Source organism: Bombina bombina, chromosome 6, assembly GCF_027579735.1.
Source record: "Bombina bombina isolate aBomBom1 chromosome 6, aBomBom1.pri, whole genome shotgun sequence".
Classification (NCBI taxonomy): domain Eukaryota; kingdom Metazoa; phylum Chordata; class Amphibia; order Anura; family Bombinatoridae; genus Bombina; species Bombina bombina.
In genome coordinates, this window is record NC_069504.1 from 108,399,853 (window position 1) to 108,424,095 (window position 24,243).

The following is a 24,243-nucleotide window of genomic DNA, read 5'->3' on the forward strand; positions in this document are numbered from 1 at the left end:
CCCCGATCCGGGACCGGATCTAGTGGGGGGCAGACTTTCTCTCTTCGCCCAGGCTTGGGCAAGAGATGTCCAGGATCCCTGGGCGTTAGAGATCATATCTCAGGGATATCTTCTGGACTTCAAATCCTCTCCCCCAAAAGGGAGATTCCATCTGTCAAGGTTGTCAACAAACCAGATAAAGAAAGAGGCGTTTCTACGCTGTGTACAAGATCTTTTATTAATGGGTGTGATCCATCCGGTTCCGCGGTCGGAACACGGACAGGGGTTTTACTCAAATCTGTTTGTGGTTCCCAAGAAAGAAGGAACCTTCAGACCAATCTTGGATTTAAAGATCCTAAACAAATTCCTAAGAGTTCCATCGTTCAAAATGGAAACTATTCGGACAATCCTACCCATGATCCAAAAGGGTCAGTACATGACCACAGTGGATTTAAAGGATGCTTACCTTCACATACCGATTCACAGAGATCATTTCCGGTATCTAAGGTTTGCCTTCCTAGACAGGCATTACCAGTTTGTAGCTCTTCCATTCGGGTTGGCTACGGCTCCAAGAATCTTCACAAAGGTTCTGGGGGCTCTTCTGGCGGTACTAAGACCGCGAGGAATCTCGGTAGCTCCATACCTAGACGACATTCTGATTCAAGCTTCAAGCTTTCAAACTGCCAAGTCTCATACAGAGTTTGTACTGGCATTTCTAAGATCGCATGGGTGGAAGGTAAACGAAAAGAAGAGTTCTCTCGTTCCACTCACAACAGTTCCCTTCTTGGGGACTCTTATAGATTCTGTAGAAATGAAGATTTACCTGACAGAAGACAGGTTAACAAAACTTCAAAATGCCTGCCGTGTCCTTCATTCCATTCAACACCCGTCAGTGGCTCAATGTATGGAGGTGATCGGCTTAATGGTAGCGGCAATGGACATAGTCCCCTTTGCACGCCTACACCTCAGACCGCTGCAATTGTGCATGCTAAGTCAGTGGAATGGGGATTACTCAGACTTGTCCCCCACTCTGAATCTGGATCAAGAGACCAGAAATTCTCTTCTGTGGTGGCTTTCTCGGCCACATCTGTCCAAGGGGATGCCATTCAGCAGGCCAAATTGGACAATTGAAACAACAGACGCCAGCCTGTTAGGTTGGGGCGCTGTCTGGAATTCCCTGAAGGCTCAGGGATCATGGACTCAGGAGGAGAGTCTCCTGCCAATAAACATTCTGGAATTGAGAGCAGTTCTCAATGCCCTTCTGGCTTGGCCCCAGTTAACAACTCGGGGGTTCATCAGATTTCAGTCGGACAACATCACGACTGTAGCTTACATCAACCATCAAGGAGGAACAAGAAGCTCCCTAGCGATGATGGAAGTATCAAAGATAATTCGTTGGGCAGAGTCTCACTCTTGCCATCTCTCAGCAATCCACATTCCGGGAGTGGAGAACTGGAAGGCGGATTTCCTAAGTCGTCAGACTTTTCATCCGGGGGAGTGGGAACTTCATCCGGAGGTCTTTGCCCAAATACTTCGACGTTGGGGCTAACCAGAGATAGATCTCATGGCGTCTCGACAGAACGCCAAGCTTCCTCGTTACGGGTCCAGATCCAGGGATCCGGGAGCGGCCCTAGTAGATGCTTTGACAGCACCTTGGACCTTCGGGAGAGCTTATGTGTTTCCACCCTTTCCGATGCTTCCTCGATTGATCGCCAGAATCAAACAGGAGAGAGCATCAGTAATTCTAATAGCGCCTGCGTGGCCTCGCAGGACCTGGTATGCAGATCTAGTGGACATGTCATCCTGTCCACCTTGGTCTCTGCCTCTGAGACAGGACCTTCTGATTCAGGGTCCTTTCAAACATCAAAATCTAATTTCTCTGAAGCTGACTGCCTGGAGATTGAACGCTTGATTTTATCAAAGCGTGGATTCTCTGAGTCAGTAATTGATACCCTGATACAGGCTAGGAAACCTGTTACCAGAAAGATTTATCATAAAATATGGCGTAAATACCTGTATTGGTGCGAATCCAAAGGTTACTCTTGGAGTAAGGTTAGGATTCCTAGGATATTGTCTTTTCTACAAGAGGGTTTAGAAAAGGGTTTATCCGCTAGTTCTTTAAAGGGACAGATCTCAGCTCTGTCCATTTTGTTACACAAACGTCTGTCAGAAGTTCCAGACGTTCAGGCTTTTTGTCAGGCTTTGGCCAGGATTAAGCCTGTGTTTAAAACTGTTGCTCCGCCATGGAGTTTAAACCTTGTTCTTAACGTTTTACAGGGCGTTCCGTTTGAACCCCTTCATTCCGTTGATATAAAATTGTTATCTTGGAAAGTTCTATTTTTAATGGCTATTTCCTCGGCTCGAAGAGTCTCTGAGTTATCAGCCTTACATTGTGATTCTCCTTATCTGATTTTTCACTCGGATAAGGTAGTTCTGCGTACTAAACCTGGGTTCTTACCTAAGGTAGTCACTAACAGGAATATCAATCAGGAGATTGTTGTTCCATCCTTGTGTCCTAATCCTTCCTCAAAGAAGGAACGACTTCTGCACAATCTAGATGTAGTTCGTGCCCTAAAATTTTATTTACAGGCAACTAAAGATTTTCGACAAACATCTTCCCTGTTTGTCGTTTACTCTGGTCAGAGGAGAGGTCAAAAAGCTTCGGCTACCTCTCTCTCTTTTTGGGTTCGTAGCATAATACGTTTGGCCTATGAGACTGCTGGACAGCAGCCTCCTGAAAGAATTACAGCTCATTCCACTAGAGCTGTGGCTTCCACTTGGGCCTTTAAGAATGAGGCCTCTGTTGAACAGATTTGCAAGGCTGCAACTTGGTCTTCGCTTCATACTTTTTCCAAATTTTACAAATTTGACACTTTTGCTTCTTCGGAGGCTATTTTATGGGAGAAAGGTTCTTCAGGCAGTGGTTCCTTCTGTATAAAGATCCTGCCTATCCCTCCCGTCATCCGTGTACTTTTGCTTTGGTATTGGTATCCCAGAAGTAATGATGACCCGTGGACTGATCACACTTAACAGGAGAAAACATAATTTATGCTTACCTGATAAATTCCTTTCTCCTGTAGTGTGATCAGTCCACGGCCCGCCCTGTTTTTTATGGCAGGTCTAAATTTTTAAATTATACTCCAGTCACCACTGCACCCTTTAGCTTCTCCTTTCTCGTTGGTTCTTGGTCGAATGACTGGGTGTGACGTAGAGGGGAGGAGCTATATAGCAGCTCTGCTTGGGTGATCCTCTTGCACTTCCTGTTGGGGAGGAGTTAATATCCCAGAAGTAATGATGACCCGTGGACTGATCACACTACAGGAGAAAGGAATTTATCAGGTAAGCATAAATTATGTTTTTCTATTGGCTGTTGCGTAGGCATGCAGAGTTTCTCCTTATCAGTGTTTTCCACACTGATAAGGCAGTTTTACGTACCCGCTTGGGTTTTCTTCCTAAAGTGGTGTCTGATCATAACATCAATCAGGAGATTGTGGTTGCTTCCTTAGGTCCTAATCGTCCTTCTTTGAAAGGAACGTTTACTTCATAATCTGGATGTGGTTCGCGCTTTGAAGTTTTATCTTCAAGCTACTAAGTATTTTAGACAAACTTTTTCATTGTTTATCTACTCTGGGAAGCGCAAGGGTCTGAAAGCCTCTTCGTCTTCCTTATCTTTTTGGTTGAGGAGTGTTATACGCTTAGTTTACGAGTCAGTGGGACTTGGACCTCCTCAGAGAATTACGGCTAATTCCACTAGAGCGGTGGCTTCCTCTTGGGCCTTTAAGAACGAGGCCTCTATGGATCAAATTTGTAAAGCGGCTACTTGGTCGTTTTTGCTTTGCGGAAGCAGCTTTTGGGAGAAAGGTCTTGCAGGCTGTGGTGCCCTCAGTTTAAGGTCTGCCTTTCTTTTACCCTTCCCATTATCATTCAGTGTCCTCTAGAGCTTGGGTATAGTTTTCCCAACAGTAAGGAATGATGCCGTGGACTCTCCTCATATTAAGAAGGAAAACTTAAATTATGCTTACCTTATGATAATTTAATTTCCTTCTGTATGAGGCCGTATACTCCAATGGGCGACCCAAAATTAGTTTTTCTCTTCCAGCATCATTTATACCCTGATATTTCTCCTACTGTTGCCTTGTTCTCTTGGCAGAATGACTGGGATATGAGGGAAGTGGGGGAGTATTAAAGCCTTTGCCTGGGTTGTCTTTGTCTCTTCCTGGTGGCCAGGTTCAGTATTTTCCAACCGTAAGGAATGATGCCGTGGACTCTCTTCATACAGAAGGAAATTAAATTATCAGGTAAGCATAATTAGTTTTTTCCCTTTTTGGTATGTACTTAAGTGACCACCAGCCCGGTACCTTTATTTAGAGGCCAGTTCGCAGAGGAAGCGATGGTGTTCTGTGAAGGTGGCGTTCTCCACAGGGTTACAGTGCTGGGTGTTAAACTATTTTCCCACCACTGAGCTCTGGCGGGGGCCCACTTCCTGTCCTTCCCGGCATCGACACTGGAGTTAATGTTCTGCACGCATGTTCTCTAGTCCTCCAGATGTGGAAAGACACTTTACCAGAGCATAGGGGTGATAGTTTTTTCAACACAGCATGTGTACAATACAGGAGCGGTGGCATAAAGACGGTAGATTAACCGTGTCACGCTATAAATTTTTGAAGCCACAGGCATTTTATGAGAACAATCAGCCAAATAGTCTCTTATTTTCATAGGGCCCTAATTTAGTCGCAGGGGTGGGGAGGGGGTAGTATTGTTTGCTTGCTCTGGGGCAGCTTATATCTTTCCTCCTGATTATGGAACACACTGGGCTTGCTGAAGCCAGCACACTTTCTTCTGAGATCACTCCCTTGGAGGTTGTACTTCCCAATAACAAATGTTTTTTGTGTAAAGATGTAAAAAAAATTTAATATCTGTTCTACAGTCTCATTCTCAAACCCCTAGTCCCCCTGTACTATAACCTGTGGTACTGATTACTGAGGGGGAAGTTGAATTTTCATCTAGTTAAGGCTTCTTTACAATTAGTATCTAATGCTCTTGAGGCTATACCGCCTCCAAGTGAGCGTAAGTATAAACAAAAACACTGCTCTCCAGAAAATATGGATATTGTCTCTTCTGGTCCTGCGCTTACTAGACAATCACAGGATTCTGAATTTGATTGTTCCTCTTCCAGCTCTTCAGGGGGAGGTTTCTGCTGATTCTTCTTCAGACTCTCATAGAGAACCAGAGGATGTGACTTTTCAGTTTAAAATGGAGCACTTTCGCTACTTGCTTAAGAGGTTCTTAGGACTCTAGGAGTTCAGAAAATCTAAGCCATCTGAGGAAAAACCTCTTCCGAAATTAGATATGATTTTTAGGTCTAGGTCACCTAAAACTTTTCCTGTTCCTTCATTAGTTACTGAAATAATTTTTAAGGAATGGGATAAACCGGGGAGTACTTTTCACGCTATCTCAAACTTTTAGGAAGCTTTTTCCTGTATCTGAATCAAATGTGAAGCTCTGGGGTACTTATTCCCAAGGTAGACAGAGCTATTTTTACTTTAGCTAAGATAACTACCATACCTCTGGAGGATAGTATTTTATTCAAGGATCCTATGGACAGGAAGATTAAAGATTACCTTAAGAGGCGTTTTTTACAGGGTGGTTTACTTTTCCAGGCTGCAGTCAGTATTGCAGCTGTCGTGGGAGTAAAGGCTTTTTGGTGCGAGTCTTTATCTAATTGAATTTCAAGGTAATCTTCCTTAGAGGTTATTCAGAACCATATTCAGGCTTTAACAACGTCATATTCCTTCATTTGTTACACAATTGCTGAAATTTTTCGTATAAATGCCAAGAACACAGCTGTAGCTGTCCTTGCCAGGAGAGCTCTCTGGCTTAAGTTATTGTGAGCGGATATGGTATCCAAATCCAGACTCTTGACTCTGGCTTTTAAGAGGTTTGAATTTGATTAGTTCCACGTTATTGGGGGGGGGGGGGTCAAGAGAGCGTTTTTGTATCCGGACAAGAGGTAGTAGTTTTTGTTCCTTCCGTCAGAACAAGAATCAAATATTGAAATCCTTTCAAAAGAATGGGTCTTCCAAGGCGACTTGGAGACCAAATCCTATCTGGCTAAAGCCCAAGCAGTTGAAGGCGGCTACATCTGACTCAAAGACCGCATGAATGTGTGGTCCCTGATTCAGATCTTTCTCCTGTAGGGGGCAGATTAAGCTGATTTTAGGAGGCATTGACTCAGTCCCTGGGTGATGGAAATTGTATCTTGGATACAGAATAGATTTCAAATCTCGGCCTCCAAGAGCAAAGTTTCTTCTGTCTCACATTTCCAGAAGACCGGAAAAGAGAGAGGCTTTTCTGCAATGTGTAAGAAATAATGGTTCCAGTCCCATTGCAAAATCAAAGAAAGGGTTTTACGCAAACCTGTTTATTGTCCCAAAAATAATGGACTTTCAGATCAATATTGGATTTAAAGACTCTGAACAAATTCTTAAGAGTCACATTTTTCAAAATGGAAACCATCAGATCAATTCCTCCACTGGTTATTCAGAGTCAGTTTATGTCTACAATAGATTTGTAGGCTGAATATCTTCACATTCCTATCCATCATAACCATCATCAGTTTCTAAGGTTTGCCTTTCTGGACAAGCATTACCAATTTGTTTCCCTACCTTTTGATTTGGTGACTGCTCCCTGGATTTTTCTTGTGAGTCTTCTGGCTATAATCCAAGCTCAGGGGGTAGCGGTAGCTCTGTATCTGGACGATAGCTTGGTTGAAGCTCCATCTTTACCTTTAGCAACTTCGCACACATAAGTTACTTTGGTTTATTTACCGTCATGGAGTTCTCTCACACCTAAAACGAGAGTTTGTTTCCTAGAAGTTATCATAGATTCGGTAGCGTTGAAGATTTGCCTAACAAATCAACGCAGAATCCAGCTTCAGTCAGCTTGACGCTACCTTCAATCTGCTCCTTCGCCTTCTGTAAGTCAGTGCATGGTAGTAGTGGGTCTCATGGTGGTGGCTTCAGACCCCATTTCATTTGCACAGTTTAATCTGGAACCAGTCAGACAGTATATGCTCAGACAGAATTAACTGAGACCTATCAAGACAGAAAATGCTATGATCTGAGAAAATGCAGCATGCCTGCAGAAAGAATGCGACACATGCAGGAATTTGCTTTGCAGTGCTGCTCCGCATCAGGCTGTTCTTTACAGACAGGAACTTTAAAAATTGCTTTATTCTCCAGTTAATGAAAACATTGCAATTGATCTGGTGCTTTAGTGTAACTTCCTAATTTTAGAAAATTTTTTATATTTCAAAATGACCTGCAGACATTTTTTCCCTAAAACAATCTCATCGTAGAAAGTGAAGAAAAGTTCTGCAGGTCATTTTTAAATATAATAAAATGGGCTGAGACTATTCTGATTTGTCTGTTAGTGACTCTAGACCCAATCACCAGACAGTGTCTGTCTTGGTGAATTTCCCCTCTCTCTGTATCTTGGAGCATGGGGATCCATCGTCTGGTGTGGGAGATCGTTACCACGGATGCCAGTCTCTCCGATTGGGGTGCAGTATGGGGTCAACGGAGAGCTCAGGGGGGTTGGTCTCTTCATGAGAGGTCATTGGCCATCAATATCCTAGAGCTCAAGGCGATTTTTCAACGCTTTAAAAGCGGGGCCTCTTCTACGTTCTGTTCCCTTTATTAGTTTTCAATTGGACAATGTTAAGACAGTGGAGTACATAAATCATCAGGGGGCACGAGGAGTTCCCTGGCTATGAAGGAGGTATCTTGCATATTGTCATAAGTGGAAATGCATCTATGTTCCATTTCAGCCATGTTTTTTCCTCAGTGGAGGCAGCCTTATCTGGTCGCATCCATATTTTTTTCCTGGACTCCACAGCTTGGGTATTGATTTCCACAAGTAAGGACTCATGAACTCTCACTACCATTAGAAAGAAAACAAAATGTATTCTTACCCGATGATAAATTAATTTCTTTCTTGGTAGTGAGAGTGCACAAACCAACCCAATTTTATTTTTTTCAGGTGGTTTCCACCTTTTTACCCAACTATCTTGCTTACTTACTTCTTTCCTCGGCAATAAGCACTACTGGGAGGGAAGTGAGGGATATTTACAGCTCTGGTTGGGTCTTTGTCTCCTCCTGGTGGGTAGGACATTAATTCCCACAAGGACTTTATTTATCTTAATTGATCAGTTAAATGGACATAATACTCATATGCTAAATCACTTGAAACTGATGCAGTATAACTGTAAAAAGCTGACAGGAAAATATCACCTGAGCATCTCTATGTAAAAAAGGAAGATATTTTACCTCACAACTCGCAACAAAGTCCTGTGTAAAACAATATACTTCAGCTGTTGCTCAGCTGCAGGTAAAAAAAAAAATGAAGAAATGAACAGCAGCCAATCATCATCAACAGTGCTGAGGTCATGAACTCTTTTACTGTGATCTCATTAAATTTCACTTAACTCTCATGAGATTTCATTGTAAACTTCCTTACACTGAATAGGGAAATAAAATGAGAGTGCAAGAAAGCTCACTCCTTCTGCTGTCCCGGGACAGACATTACTGATTTGCTGCTTAGAAGTCCTTTACAATGGGATGTGGCTACTGAGAAACTTTTGAGGTAAAATATCTTTCTTTTTTACATAGAGATGGTCAGATGATATTTTCTAGTCGGCTTTTTACAGCTATACTGCATCACTTTCAAGTGTTTAAACATTTTTGGGTATTATGGCCCTTTAAGAATATGGGGCAGCACTTGCAGTTCCTTTTTATTTCATTTTACACAGAAATAGAATATGCATTGCAGGCAGAGGAACGGAGGAATGTATAACTAAATTAAAGGGTGATTATCGATTTTAGCCTCTACAATGATTTTGATTATTATCAAAGAAAGTGCCCATCATTTACTTTTGTTTTATAAATATTGGCATTTAAACCCAAATTGTTTCTATCATGATTCAGGTAGAGAATACCATTTTAAACAACATTCCAATTTACTTACTTACTATTATCTAATTTTCTTCATTCTTTAGATATCCTTTGTTGAAGAAATGGCAATGCACATGGGTGAGCCAATCACATGAGGCATCTATGTGCAGCCACCAATCCATAGCTACTGAGCCTATCTAGATATGCTTTTCGGCAAGGGCTATCAAAGCATGAAGCATATTATATAATAAAAGTCAATTAGAAAATTGTTTAAAATTGCATGCTTTATCTGAATAAAGAAAGAAAAAATGTCCTGTCCCTTTAAGTATAAAAGACAAATTGCAGCCTTATATTTGGCTCATTCTGCACTATGTTTTATCTATAACATTTATATAAATATAATCAGGGCTGAAAATATCACTAGTCTGTTAGTCAGAAGTGTTACTATATCAATCAGTATTGAAGTAAATGTAAAAATTTTAATGAAAAAGTGCCCGGTATCAAAAAACAGGGGCACTTTCATTTATTAAACTTTACATTGGAGCTTCTTTTTTAAAATACTTGACTTTTCTTCATGGAAAACAGACCAGCGATCCTCTGCCTGCAGCTCCTGCTGTAGTTAGCAGATCGGTGACGAAAACAGCGTCCTCAATTTGTTGCATGCCCCCTTTGGCGTTTTGCTCCTGAGGCAACGCAACGTTTGGAGGTACCCGGATTCGTCATCGATCTGCTAACTACAGCAGGAGATGCGGGTGGAGGATCAAAGGTCTGCTTTCCATTACCAAAAGGTAAGTATTTTAAAAAAGAAGCTTTAATGTAAAGTTTAATGAATGAGTATTTTTAGATACTGGTCATTTTTTCATTAAACTTTATATTCACTTTAAATATATATAAAAGCCTAACGTGTCAAGTGGGAATTTCTTGCCATTTCAAGAATAGTGGACTACTGAAAATCCACAGCACTTTGTATAATGTTTATGTGTGTGTATGTGTGTATATATATATATATATATATATATATATATATATATATTTATTTATTATATTATATTATTATTTTTTTAAATCAAACCTTTATTTTTCCCTAGCGGTGGTTAAAGCAAGCGTTGGAGGAGGAAAATGCTGTACCTGTTAACCCATTTGATTCTCCTGCACAAAACAGATGTCAAAGTCCATTTACATTTAATGAAAATAAATGCCATTTGGTATTGAATGGCAGTTCTCCCCTGGCAGGTATGGTAATATTACTTAAGTCATTTTATTTTTCATGGTTCAACATTCATTTGGAGAAAAAAAATGTTGTTCTTTAAAAATTTGCAGTGCTTCTACTGCCATTTCCTCCATTTAAGGAAGTTTTACTGAAAATCGGATACATCTTATAAAGTGCAAAGACAAAACAAAAGCTTCTGCTGGCAAAAATGTTTTATCTCTGTAGCATATGTTATGACCTATTAATACTGTTCACAATTCTGGTTCCAGCTCTCCCTCATTAGCTAGTCCTTTTAGATGTAAGTGCACTTGACAGTGCTCCTGCAGCAAGGTGTAAAACCTGCCCTTTCTGCCTCTCCTTTCAACAAACTATATAACCATAATGTAATGGTTTTTGTGTCCAGTGATTCTTTTATAGCAAAATTAAATCATAATAAGTAAGCTTCAGACTCATTTAAGTACTTTTTTATCATTGAAGTTATATAAAAAAAAAAAAAGCAGAAGTGGTATGAGTTTTGCCATCGTAATTCCAGATAACTCTTATAGGTTGAGCAGATAGAAGGAATCAAACTCTCTGTGATATTGACAAAGTATTTCAGTGTGACCCAAAAAAAGTATCTTTCAGTTTTTTACTTAATGGTCAATTAAAGAGACAGTATACACCAATTTTAATTTACCTGCATGTAATAGACACTGCTATAAAGAATAAGATGCACAGATACTGATCTAAAAATCCAGTATAAAACCGTTTAAAAACTTACTTAGAAGGTCCCAGTTTAGCACTGTTAAAAAGGTTAGCTGGAATACCCACTGAAAAACACACTCCCCCTTCCTCTGCATATGAAAAGACTCTGTACACAAACGGGAGCAAGCTGAAATATATATACATCGGTATTCTCCTAAAACTTTGGGGTTTGGTTAGGAGTCTGAAAATCAGCGCAATGCTATTTAAAAATAAGCAAAACTATACTTTTTTTAAAAAAAAAAAAACTGTATAGGCTATATAAATGGATCATCTACAAAAAATGTATGCAAAGAAAAATCTAGTGTATGTCCCTTTACATATCCAATTTGTTTTGGTTTAGAGCTCATCTTTACTTACACCGTTAAAACAATTGATACATGTTTGTACACAGTTTAGCACAGCAGATATTTAATTAGCGGCAGACACAGTAATGTACACATATTTACAATATATTTCCATTAGCAAAAATGATTCTAGTAAAAGATATCACTGTTTTTCTGTTTTATACGTACATATCCTGTGAGGGCCCGTGCACCAAAGATAAAGCTCAGAAAGCTGAAGATGGTGTGTATTGCTTTTGTGAAGACGTAATTTAGTGTCATACAAGTCACCACTTACTATAAACAAAAAAGTTTGAAAACCGCTAATGTAAAATAATAAAGGCTTTATTGTGGCAACATGCATGGTTTAAAATGGTACAAAGAAAGATAAGATCTGACACGTTTTGACTCAACTTGCCGTAATCATAGATCCGTGTCAAACACCTGTGCAATACAGCATTTAATGTGCTCACCTTAAACTAATTGGTTAAACCATTAATACAAAATGTTATCGGTTTCTCTACCAATATGTCACAGACTCAAAAAGGACCTTTTATTTACAAAAATGTACAGTGAATTAAAATAACACAAATGTAATGTTCATAATAATCACTTCCAAGTATAAACATAGCTAAAATATATAGGGTAAGTATGCATCTTTTTTTTAACGGTAACTGTATTCATAGCCCAGAGTTGTACCAACAGGCACTCAAGGACTTGGAGGACAAATTGTGGGACTCTATCATCTGTGGACATTACTGAAACTGGGAGATACACTTTCAGCTGGGCACAATGTGCACAGTGTTAGTACTATAGTAGATAAGCTTTTGTTTGTGTTATGATTGTGCGTCATTCTGACCCTCTTAGTTTTTATGTGCACTTTATTGATGTTAGGGGCTGCAGCTTAGTGCTGAGACCGGATTATTAATTAAGTGAGGCAGAGGCAAACTATTGTTTCACTCCGGAGGAAGGGGGCTTTATATTTGCAGTGTCTCATCGGCTCTCTGCAAGGTTAGCACACTTCAGGGAAGTTATCCTAGGAACGCTAGTCTCATCTTCCATTTTGAGATTTTTTTGGGCTGCGAGTGTCAGTCTCCCAGTCCTCTTGCTCACATATACTCCAATACTGATATAATAGAGCAGTCCAAAACTGTCCCCACTATGCTTACTCAGACTATTCCCTCAGAAGAGGAACTGCGGATTTGAGTCCTTAAAGGGACTTAAAACAAGTTGAGCTAGAGACAAAATATAATATGTACATTAATTACTTTACCTGCAAATTTATACTGCAGTGCCTCGCCATTAACCCTTTATTTTAAGTTTCTGAATTGTACAGCTCTAAACCCCCCCCCCCCCCCACACACACACACACACACACACACACAATTGCTTTTATGGCTGTAGCTATATCCATTGTTTGGTAAAATGCACAAATTAATAGGGATTATCTGATGGGCATGCCTAGAAGCTGTGAACTGTGTCTAAACACTGATAAGAGGGGTGGAGCACAGTGTCCAGACAGCATGGCTATTTTAAGTATTTTTGCTTATTTTTGAAAATTAATTTTATGCAAACTATTTTTACTTAATTAGCCGTTTTAGGATATGCACAGATCTCAACCTGTTTTATGGCACTTTAAGTTAAATACCTACTTTTAATGATTGTTCAGATTTGTCCTCCAGCACAATTGTAGTAGTTTTGCAGAGAGGGGATTATCTTTTCTCAAGCTGTATTACAAGCTGTTACTTCTTAAGGAACTTGCCCTTCTCCAATGTGTACATCTCCATAACATTTGTCACAGATTATAGTGAACATTATGATGTTTGTAAAATCATAAGGAAACATTTCCAACTTCTAACTGCTGACGATAAGTATTAGTAAGAATTATCTCCATCACATATTAAAGACCATTCTACCAATTAAAGCTCTTGGTTAAGATTTAAAGGCATGTTTCACAGTGCTAGTAGGCAATTTAAAGGGACACTGAACCCAAATTTATTTCATGTAATTGGCAAGAGTCCATGAGCTAGTGACGTATGGGATATACAATCCTACCAGGAGGGGAAAAGTTTCCCAAAACTCAAAATGCCTATAAATACACCCCTCACCACACCCACAATTCAGTTTTACAAACGTTGCCTCCTATGGAGGTGGTGAAGTAAGTTTGTGCTTAATTTTCTTCTATGATATGGGCTTCTCAGCATTTTGAAGCCCTATTCCTCTCAGAGTAAAGTGTTTGAGGGATGTGAAGGGAGTATCCCCTATTGATTCTATGGTTTTCCTCACGGGTAATCTTTTCAACGTTTTAAATATATGTATTGTACTTATATTTGCCATGAGTCAGGTTTATGTATATTTCCTTTTGCAGACTATCAGTTTCAAAATTGGGAAACATATTTAGGAAGTTATTTTCTCTTGTAAGATGTATCGAGTCCACGGATTCATCCATACTTATGGGATATTCTCCTTCCCAACAGGAAGTGCCAGAGAGAGCACCCACAGCAGAGCTGTCCATATAGCTCCTCCCTCAGCTCCACCCCCCAGTCATTCTCTCTGTCTGCTTAACTGCTAGGAAGGGCAAAGGGAGTGTGGTGACAAAAATGTTAGTTTTTATTTTCTCAAGCAAAAGTTTATTTTAAATGGTAGTGGTGTGTACTATTTACTCTCTGGCAGAAAAGGGATGAAGATTTCTGCAAGGAGGATGATGATCTTAGTATTTTTGTAACCAAGATCCACTGCTGTTCTCACAAGGGCTGAAGAGTACAGGAAAACTTCAGTTGGGGGAACAGTTTGCAGGCTAAACTGCATTGAGGTATGTTCAGTCTATTTTTTTCTAGACAGACTGTGTTATTTCTAGAAAAGGCTGGAAATATCCCCATGAGGGAAAGGTAAGCTGTATTCAGTAAAAGAGGAATCCAAGCTTGCATTAAAGGGCTCATAGTTACTGGTGACACTAATAGGAAAAAACGTTTTGGTTTAATTACAAATAAAACTTTTTTTGAGGGACTTTAAGGGGTCTTTGTGGCTTGTTTAAGGGTTATTAACCCACATGGCTAGTTTAAGAAACACTCTGTGGTGTTTTTTAGGCCCCATAACATTGAGTGAGGTGGGAGGGGCCTATTTTCAGTTGCACAGTTTATTTACCTCAGAAGCATCCAGCTACTTCTCCAGAGATTCCTGCTGTATTTGAGGGCTGTAAAGAGGTTTTTTCCCCCACAAATCGTTCCTAAAGGGCAGGTAGGCACCACAGCAGAGCTGTGGCAAGGTGCTGAACGTTATTTTGCCGTTTTTTAAGTTTTTTCAATCCGGTTTTTACATTAAGGGGTTAATTGTTTATTTGCATAGTGGTGCAAAGTTACTAAGGCTTTATGATGCTACTGTAAAAAATTCATTTTGTTTACTGCTTTTTTTACACTGTTTTGCAGAGTTTGTGCAGCTTTTTTTCTATTAAAGGCACAGTACCGTTTTTGTTTAAAGTGTTATTTTCTTTGATTAAAGTGTTTTCCAAGCTTGTTTGTTTCATTACTAGCCTGTTTAACATGTCTGACACCAATGAAAATCCTTGTTCTATTTGTTTAGAAGCCATTATGGAACCCCCTCTTAGAATGTGTCCCACTTGCACTAATAAGTCTATAAATTATAAAGAGCATATTTTAGCACTTAAAAATATTGCAATAGATGATTCTTAGTTAGAAGGAAATGAGGGTTTAGCATCTAGCTCTCCCCAAGTGTCACAACCAGTAACACCCGCACAAGTGACGCCAAGTACCTCTAATGCGTCAAATTCATTTACTTTACAAGACATGGCCATAGTTATGAATAAAACCCTTACAGAGGTTTTCTCTAAACTGCCTGGTTTACAAGGAAAGCGTGACAGCTCTGGGTTAAGAACAAATGCTGAGCCGTCTGATGCTTTAGTAGCCGTATCCGATATACCCTCACAATGTTCTGAAGTAGGGGTAAGGGATTTCATATCTGAGGGAGAGATTTCTGATTCAGGAAAGATGCTCCCTCAGATAGATTCTGATATGACGGCCTTTACATTTTAAGCTTGAACACCTCCGTATTAGCTACTCTAGACGATTGTGACCCTATAGTGGTCCCAGAGAAATTGTGTAAAATGGACAGATACTTAAGAGGTTCCTGTTTACACTGATGTTTTTCCAGTCCCTAAGAGGATTGTGACTATTTTTACTAAGGAGTGGGATAGACCAGGTATTCCGTTCACTCCCCCTCCTGTTTTTAAGAAAATATTTCCCATATCTGACACCATACAGGACTCGTGGCAGACTGTTCCTAAGGTGGAGGGAGCTATTTCTACTCTTGCTAAGCGTACAACTATACCTATCGAAGACAGTTGTGCTTTCAAAGATCCTATTGATAAAAAATTAGAGGGTCTCCTAAAGAAAATTTTTGTTCATCAAGGTTTTCTTCTCCAACCTATTGCATGCATTGTTCCTGTAACTACTGCAGCTGCTTTCTGGTTTGAGGCTCTAGAAGAGGCTCTCCAGGTGGAGACTCCATTAGAGGATATTATGGATAGAATTAAGGCCCTTAAGTTGGCTAATTCTTTCATTACAGATGCAGCTTTCCAAATGGCTAAATTAGCGGCAAAGAATTCAGGTTTTGCCATTTTAGCACGCAGGGCGTTATGGCTTAAGTCCTGGTCTGCTGATGTGTCATCAAAATCTAAGTTGTTGAACATCCCTTTCAAACGAAAGACCCTATTCGGGCCTACACTGAAAGAAATTATTTCAGACATCACTGGAGGGAAAGGCCATGGCCTCCCTCAGGATAAAACAAATAAGATGAGAACCAAACAAAATAATTTTCGTTCCTTTCGGAACTTCAAAGGTCCCGCTTCAGCTTCCCCTGCAGCAAAGCAAGAGGGGAATTCTGTCCAATCCAAGTCAGTCTGGAGACCTAACCAGGCTTGGAACAAAGGTAAACAGGCCAAGAAGCCTGCTGCTGCCTCTAAGACAGCATGAAGGGGTAGCCCTCGATCCGGGACTGGATCTAGTAGGGGGCAGGCTCTCTCTCTTCGCTCAGGCTTGGGCAAGAGATGTTCACGATTCCTGGGCTTTAGAAATTGTGTCCCAAGGATATCTTCTGGACTTCAGACTCCCCCCTCCCCCAAGGGGGAGATTTCACATTTCTCTATTGTCTGCAAACCAGACAAAGAGAGAGGCGTTCTTACGCTGTGTAGAAGACCTACATACCATGGGAATGATCCGCCCAGTTCCAAGGGCGGAACAAGGGCTAGGTTTTTACTCCAACCTGTTTGTGGTTCCCAAAAAAGAGGGAACTTTCAGACCGATCTTGGATCTCAAAATTCTAAACAAATTCCTCAGAGTACCATCTTTCAAGATGGAGACTATTCGGACTATTCTTCCTCTGATCCAGAAGGGTCAATATATGACTACCGTGGATTTAAAGGATGCGTATCTACACATCCCTATTCAGAGATCATCATCAATTCCTCAGATTCGCTTTTATGGACAGGCATTACCAGTTTGTGGCCCTATCTTTCGGGTTGGCCACGGCTCCCAGAATTTTCACAAAGGCGCTAGGGTCCCTTTTGGCGGTTCTAAGACCGCGGGGTATAGCAGTGGCGCCTTATCTAGACGACATCTTAATTCAGGCGTCGACTTTCCAGCTAGCATAGTCTAACACGGACATCATGTTGGCTTTTCTGAGATCTCACAGATGGAAGGTGAACATAAAAAAAGAGTTCTCTCGTCCCTCTCACAAGAGTTTCCTTCCTAGGGACTCTGATAGACTCGGTAGAAATTAAAATTTCTCAGTGTATGGAGGTAATCGGACTCATGGTAGCTGCAATGGACATAGTTCCTTATGCCCGCCTACACCTCAGACCACTGCAACTATGCATGCTCAAACAGTGGAATAGGGATTATGCAGATTTATCTCCTCAACTGCATCTGGACCAAGAGACCAGAGATTCTCTTCTCTGGTGGTTGTCTCAGGACCACCTGTCTCAGGGAATGTGTTTCCGCAAGCCAGAGTGGCTCATAGTAACGACAGATGCCTGCCTGCTAGGCTGGTGTGCAGTCTGGAAATCCCTGAAAGCACAAGGCTTATGGTCTCGGGAGGAATCTTTCCTCACGATAAACATTCTAGAACATAGAGCGATATTCAATGCGCTTCAGGCATAGCCTCAGCTAGCTGCGGCCAAATTCATCAGATTTCAGTCGGACAACATCACGACTGTAGCCAAACTTCCTTGTTACGGGTCCAGGTCCCGGGATCCCCAGGCGGTACTGATAGATGCTCTAGCAGTGCCCTGGTCCTTCAATCTGGCTTATGTATTTCCACCGTTTCCTCTCCTCCCACTGGTTGCCAGAATCAAGCAGGAGAGAGCTTCGGTGATTCTGATAGCGCCTGCGTGGCCACGCAGGACTTGGTATGCAGACCTGGTGGACATGTCATCTGTTCCACCGTGGACTCTGCCAATGAGGCAGGACCTTCTAATCCAAGGTCCATTCAAGCATCCAAATTTAACTTCTCTGCGTCTGACTGCTTGGAGATTGAACGCCTGATTCTATCAAAGCGTGGTTTCTCTGAGTCGGTCATTGATACCCTGATTCAGGCTAGAAAGCCTTTCACCAGGAAAATCTATCATAAGATTTGGCGCAGATATCTTTGTTGGTGTGAATCCAAGGGTTACTCATGGAGTAAGATTAGGATTCCTAGAATTTTGTCCTTTCTCCAAGAAGGATTGGAGAAGGGATTATCAGTTAGTTCCTTAAAAGGACAAATATCTGCTTTGTCTATTCTTTTACACAAACGTCTGGCAGATGTCTGTATTTAAACCTGTTGCTCCACCATGGAGCCTAAATTTGGTTCTTAATGTTCTTCAAGGGGTTCTGTTTGAACCGATGCATTCCATAGATATTAAGCTTCTATTTTGGAAAGTTTTGTTTTTAGTAGCTATCTCTTCGGCTCGAAGAGTTTCTGAGTTATCTGCTTTGCAGTGTGACTCACCTTACCTAGTTTTCCATGCAGATAAGGTGGTTTTGCGTACCAAACCTGGGTTTCTTCCTAAGGTTGTTTCTAATAGGAATATCAATCAGGAGATTGTTGTTCCTACTCTGTGTCCTAATCCTTCATCAAAGAAGGAACGTCTGTTGCACAATCTTGATGTGGTTCGTGCTTTAAAGTTCTACTTACAAGCAACTAAAGATTTACGTCAAACATCTTCATTGTTTGTTGTTTATTCTGGTAAACGGAGAGGTCAAAAGGCTACGGCTACCTCTTTCCTTTTGGCTGAAAAGCTTAATCCGTTTGGCTTATGAGACTGCTGGCCAGCAGCCTCCTGAAATAATTACTGCTCATTCTACTAGAGCAGTGGCTTCCACATGGGCTTTTTAAAAATGAGGCTTCTTTTGAACAGATTTGTAAGGCGGCGACTTGGTCTTCGCTTCATACTTTTTCCAAATTTGATACTTTTGCTTCTTCAGAGGCTATTTTTGGGAGAAAGGTTCTACAAGCAGTGGTGCCTTCCGTTTAAGGTACCTGTCTTGTCCCTCCCTTCATCCGTGTCGTAAAGCTTTGGTATTGGTATCCAATAAGTATGGATGAATCAGTGGACTCGATACACCTTACAAGAGAAAACAGAATTTATGCTTACCTGATAAATTTCTTTCTTTTGCGATGTATCGAGTCCACGGCCCGCCCTGTCTATTTAAGACAGGTAGTATATTTTTATTTAAAACTTCAGTCACCACTGCACCCTATGGTTTCTCCTTTTTCTTCCTAGCCTTCGGTCGAATGACTGGGGGGTGGAGCTAAGGGAGGAGCTATATGGACAGCTCTGCTGTGGGTGCTCTCTCTGCCACTTCCTGTTGGGAAGGAGAATATCCCATAAGTATGGATGAATCCGTGGACTCGATACATCACATGAGAAAGAAATTTATCAGGTAAGCATAAATTCTGTTTTTTTCTTAACTGGGGTATAGTCTTTTCTTCAAATTGACTGTTTTTTCATAAATTTTTGCGGGCAAAATTAGGCTCGCAAGGTCGCAAAATGCTGATATTCATTGCGTCATTCTTGGCGCGAGAATTTTTTGGCGCGATGGTACGTTCGGTGACGCAAATTTTTCATTTCCGGCATCTTAGTTGACGTCAGATTTTCTTGCACAAGGCTGTGTCTGCTGTGACGCGAGTTGCGTCATTTCCGGATGTTAGCGCCAAAACATTTCATTTTGCGTTGCGTGTCATACTTGGCGACAAATAATTTAATTATTTAAACCCCACTTCCTATATGCCTCTTGCCTTTTTTTATGCTCAGGGGGCTATGCTGTTTGCATTTTTTTTTTTCTATTCCTGAAACTGATAATTTTGCTTTTTATGTTGTTTTTTTCTTTTACATTTGCAAGATGTCTCTTTCTGATCCTGTCTCAGAAACCACTGTTGGAACCCTGCTGCCTGATAACAGTTCTACCAAAGCTAAGTGTATCTGTTGTAAATTAGTGGAGATTATATCTCCAGTTGTAGTATGTAACAGTTGTCATGATAAGCTTTTACATGCAGAGAATGTATCCATCAGTACTAGTACAATGTCTGTTCCTTCAACATCTAATGCACAAGATATACCTGTAAATTAAAAAAGAATTTATTTCTGATTCTATACAGAAGGCTTTGTCTGCTGTTCCGCCTTCTAATAAACGTAAAAGGTCTTTTAAAACTTCTCATAAAGTAGGTGAAATTTCAAATGACCGACAACATACTGAATTATACTTCTCTGATGAGGATCTATCTGGTTCAGAAGATCCTGCCTCAGATATTGACACTGACAAATCTTCTTATTTGTTTAAAATGGAGTATATTCGTTCTTTGTTAAAAGAAGTGTTGATTACATTGGATATGGAGGAAACTAGTCCTCTTGATATTAAAACTAGTAAACTTTTAAATTCTGTTTATAAGCCTCCTGTGGTTATTCCAGAGGTTTTTCCAGTTCCTGATGCTATTTCAGATATGATTTCTAAGGAATGGAATAGGCCTGGTACTTCTTTTATTCCTTCTTCAAGGTTTAAAAAAATATACCCTTTGCCAGCAGTTTCTTTAGAGTTTTGGGGAAAAATCCCTAAAGTTGATGGGGCTATCTCTACTTTTGCTAAACGTACTACTATTACTACGGAAGATCGTACTTCTTTTAAAGATCCTTTAGATAGAAAACTTGAATCTTATCTAAGGAAAGCCTATTTATATGCTGGTCATCTTCTCAGGCCTGCATATTCTTTGGCTGATGTTGCAGCTGCATCAACTTTTTGGTTGGAACATTTAGCGCAACAAGAATTGGATTCTGATTTGTCTAGCATTGTTCGTTTTATCCAACATGCTAATCATTTTATCTGTGATGCTATTTTTTATATCATCAAAATTGATGTTAAATCTATGTCTTTAGCTATTTTAGCTAGAAGAGCTTTGTGGCTTAAATCTTGGAATGCTGACATGACTTCTAAGTCCAGATTGCTATCTCTTTCTTTCCAAGGTAATACGTTATTTGGTTCTCAGTTGGATTCAATAATTTCAAATGTCACCGGGGGGGGAAGGGAGTTTTTTTGCCTCAGGATAAAAGACCTAAGGGTAAATCTAAAGCTTCTAACCGTTTTCGTTCCTTTTGACAAAATAAGGAACAGAAATCTAATCCTTCCCCCAAGGAATCTGTTTCCAATTGGAAGCATTCTTCAAATTGGAATAAGTCCAAGCCATTTAAGAGATCAAAGCCAGCCCCCAAGTCCGCATGAAGATGCGACCCTCATTCCAGCTCAGCTGGTGAGGGGCAGATTGCTTTTTTTCAAAGATGTTTGGATCAATTCGGTCCAAAATCAATTAATTCAGAGTATTGTCTCTCAGGGGTACAGAATAGGATTCAGAGTAAGACCGCCTGTGAGAAGATTTTTTCTCTCACGCATTCCAGCAAACCCAGTAAAGGCTCAGGCTTTCCTGAAGTGTGTTTCAGACCTGGGGTTATCAGGGGTAATAATGCCAGTTCCATTTCAGGAACAGGGTCTGGGGTTTTATTCAAATCTATTCATTGTCCCAAAGAAAGAAAATGAATTCAGACCAGTTTTGGATCTAAAGATTTTGAATCGATATGTAAGAGTACCAACTTTCAAAATGGTGACACTAAGGACTATTCTGCCTTTTGTTCAACAAGGACATTATATGTCCACAATAGACTTACAGGATGCATATCTTCATATTCCGATTCATCCGGATCACTATCAGTTCCTGAGATTCTCTTTTCTAGACAAGCATTACCAATTTGTTGCTCTTCCTTTTGGCCTAGCAACAGCTCCAAGAATCTTTTCAAAGGTTCTCGGTGCCCTACTCTCTGTAATCAGAGAGCGGGGTATTGTGGTGTTTCCTTATTTGGATGATATCTTGGTACTTGCTCAGTCTTTACGTTCTGCAGAATCTCACACAAATCAACTAGTGTTGTTTTTTTTCAAAGACATGGTTGGAGGATCAATTTACCAAAACGGTTTTTTTGATTCCTCAGACAAGGGTAACCTTTTTAGGTTTCCATATAGATTCAGTGTCCATTACTCTGTCCCTAACAGACAAGAGATGATTAAAATTGGTTTCAGCTTGATGGAACCTTCAGTCTGAATCATTCCCTTCAGTAGCTATGTGCATGGAAGTTTTAGGTCTCATGACTGCAGCATCGGACGCGATCCCCTTTGCTCGTTTTCATATGAGACCTCTCCTGCTTTGTATGCTGAACCAATGGTGCAGGGATTATAAAAGGATATCAAAATTAATATCCTTAAATCACAATGTTCGACTCTCTCTGACTTGGTGGTTAGGTCACCATCGTATGATTCTGGGGGCCTCTTTCGTTCGTCCAACCTGGACTGTAATCACAACAGATGCAAGTCTTTCAGGTTGGGGGGCTGTTTGGGGATCTCTGAAAGCACAAGGGGTTTGGAAATCTCAAGAGGAGAGATTACCAATAAATATTTTGGAACTCCGTGCGATTCTCAGGGCTCTTCAGTTTTGGCCTCTGTTGAAGAGAGAACCGTTCATTTGTTTTCAGACAGACAATATCACAACTGTGGCTTATGTCAATCATCAGGGTGGGACTCACAGTCCTCAAGCTATGAAAGAAGTATCTCTGATACTTGTTTGGGCGGAATCCAGCTCCTGTCTAATTTCTGCGGTTCATATCCCAGGTATAGACAATTGGGAAGCGGATTACCTCAGTCGTCAGACTTTACATCCAGGGGAGTGGTCTCTCCACCCAGAGGTGTTTTCTCAAGTTGTTCAGATGTGGGGTCTTCCAGAATTAGATCTGATGGCATTTCATCTAAACAACAAACTTCCCAGGTACCTGTCCAGGTCCAGGGATCCTCAGGCGGAAGCAGTTCTAGTTCTTCTTCCAAGAGTGATCTCCAAAATCATCATGGAGCAATCGTTTGTGCTGCTGGTGGCTCCAGCATGGCCTCACAGGTTTTAGTATGCAGATCTTGTCCGGATGTCTAGTTGCGAACCTTGGCCACTTCCATTAAGGCCAGACCTTCTATCTCAAGGTCCGTTTTTCCATCAGGATCTCAAATCATTAAATTTGAAGGTATGGAAATTGAACGCTTAGTGCTTAGTCATAGAGGCTTTTCTGACTCCGTGATTAATACTATGTTACAAGCTCGTAAATCTGTTTCTAGAAAGATTTATTATCGAGTTGGAAGACTTGCATTTCATGGTGTTTTTCTCATAAATTTTCTTGGCATTCTTTTAGAATTCCTAGAATTTTACAGTTTCTTCAGGATGGTTTGGATAAAGGTTTGTCTGCAAGTTCCTTGAAAGGACAAATCTCGGCTCTTTCTGTTTTATTCCACAGAAAAATTGCTAAGCTTCCTGATATTCATTGTTTTGTACAGGCTTTGGTTCGTATTAAGCCTGTCATTAAATCAATCTCTCCTCCTTGGAGTCTTAATTTGGTTTTGAAGGCTTTACAGGCTCCTCCATTTGAGCCTATGCATTCTTTGGACATTAAACTACTTTCTTGGAAAAGTGTTAGTTCCTTTTGGCCATCTCTTCTGCTAGAAGAGTTTCTGAATGACCTGCTCTCTCTTGCGAGTCTCCTTTTCTGATTTTTCATCAGGATAAGGCAGTTTTGCGGACTTCATTTAAATGTTTGCCTAAAGTTGAGAATTCTAACAATATTAATAGGGATATTGTTGTTCCCTCTGTGTGTCCTAATCCTAAGAATTCTTTTGAGAGATCCTTACATTCTCTGGATGTTGTAAGAGCTTTGAAAAATTATGTTGAAGCTACTAAAGATTTCAGGAAGACTTCTAGTCTATTTGTTGTATATTCTGATCCTAGGAAAGTTCAGAAAGCTTCTGCCATTTCCTTGGCATCCTGGTTAAAGCTTTTGATTCATCAGGCTTATTTGGAGTCGGGTCAGGCCCCACCACAGAATCACAGCTCATTCTACTAGATCAGTCTCCACTTTGTGGGCTTTTAAGAACGAAGCTTCAGATGATCAGATTTGCAAAGCAGCAACTTGGTCTTTGCATACATTTACTAAATTCTACCGCTTTGATGTATTTGCCTCTTCGGAAGCAGTTTTTGGTAGAAAAGTTCTTCAGGCAGCTGTTTCAGTTTGATTCCTCTGCTTATGTTTTAAGTTTTTTCTTTTCAATTATGAGAAAATCTTATTTTTTGTATGTGGATTTAAGTTTTTTCAGCGGAAAATGGCAGTTATTATTTTTATCCCTCCCTCTCTAGTGACTCTTCTGTGGAGTACCACATCTTGTGTATTACTATACCATACGTCACTAGCTCATGGACTCTTGCCAATTACATGAAAGAAAACATAATTTATCTAAGAACTTACCTGATAAATTCATTTCTTTCATATTGGCATTGGCAAGAGTCCATGAGACCCACCCTTTTTATGGTGTTTATGGTTTTTTGTATAAAGCACAATTATATTTCCAGTTCCTTTTTTTGATGCTTTTTACTCCTTTTTCTATCACCCCACTACTTGGCTATTTGTTAAACTGAATTG

At 40.4% G+C, this 24,243-nt stretch overlaps 1 protein-coding gene across 5 annotated transcripts in view; it reads left to right on the forward strand.

The window, feature by feature from the left end:
• Positions 1 to 24,243, forward strand: part of KMT2E (lysine methyltransferase 2E (inactive)) — a 464,054-nt gene that overhangs the window by 276,869 nt on the left and 162,942 nt on the right. For all 5 annotated transcript variants that reach the window (XM_053716547.1, XM_053716548.1, XM_053716550.1 and 2 more), the window contains one exon: positions 10,019 to 10,163. In XM_053716547.1, coding sequence (XP_053572522.1) covers positions 10,019 to 10,163 — 145 coding nt within the window. The remainder of the gene's footprint in view (positions 1 to 10,018; positions 10,164 to 24,243) is intronic.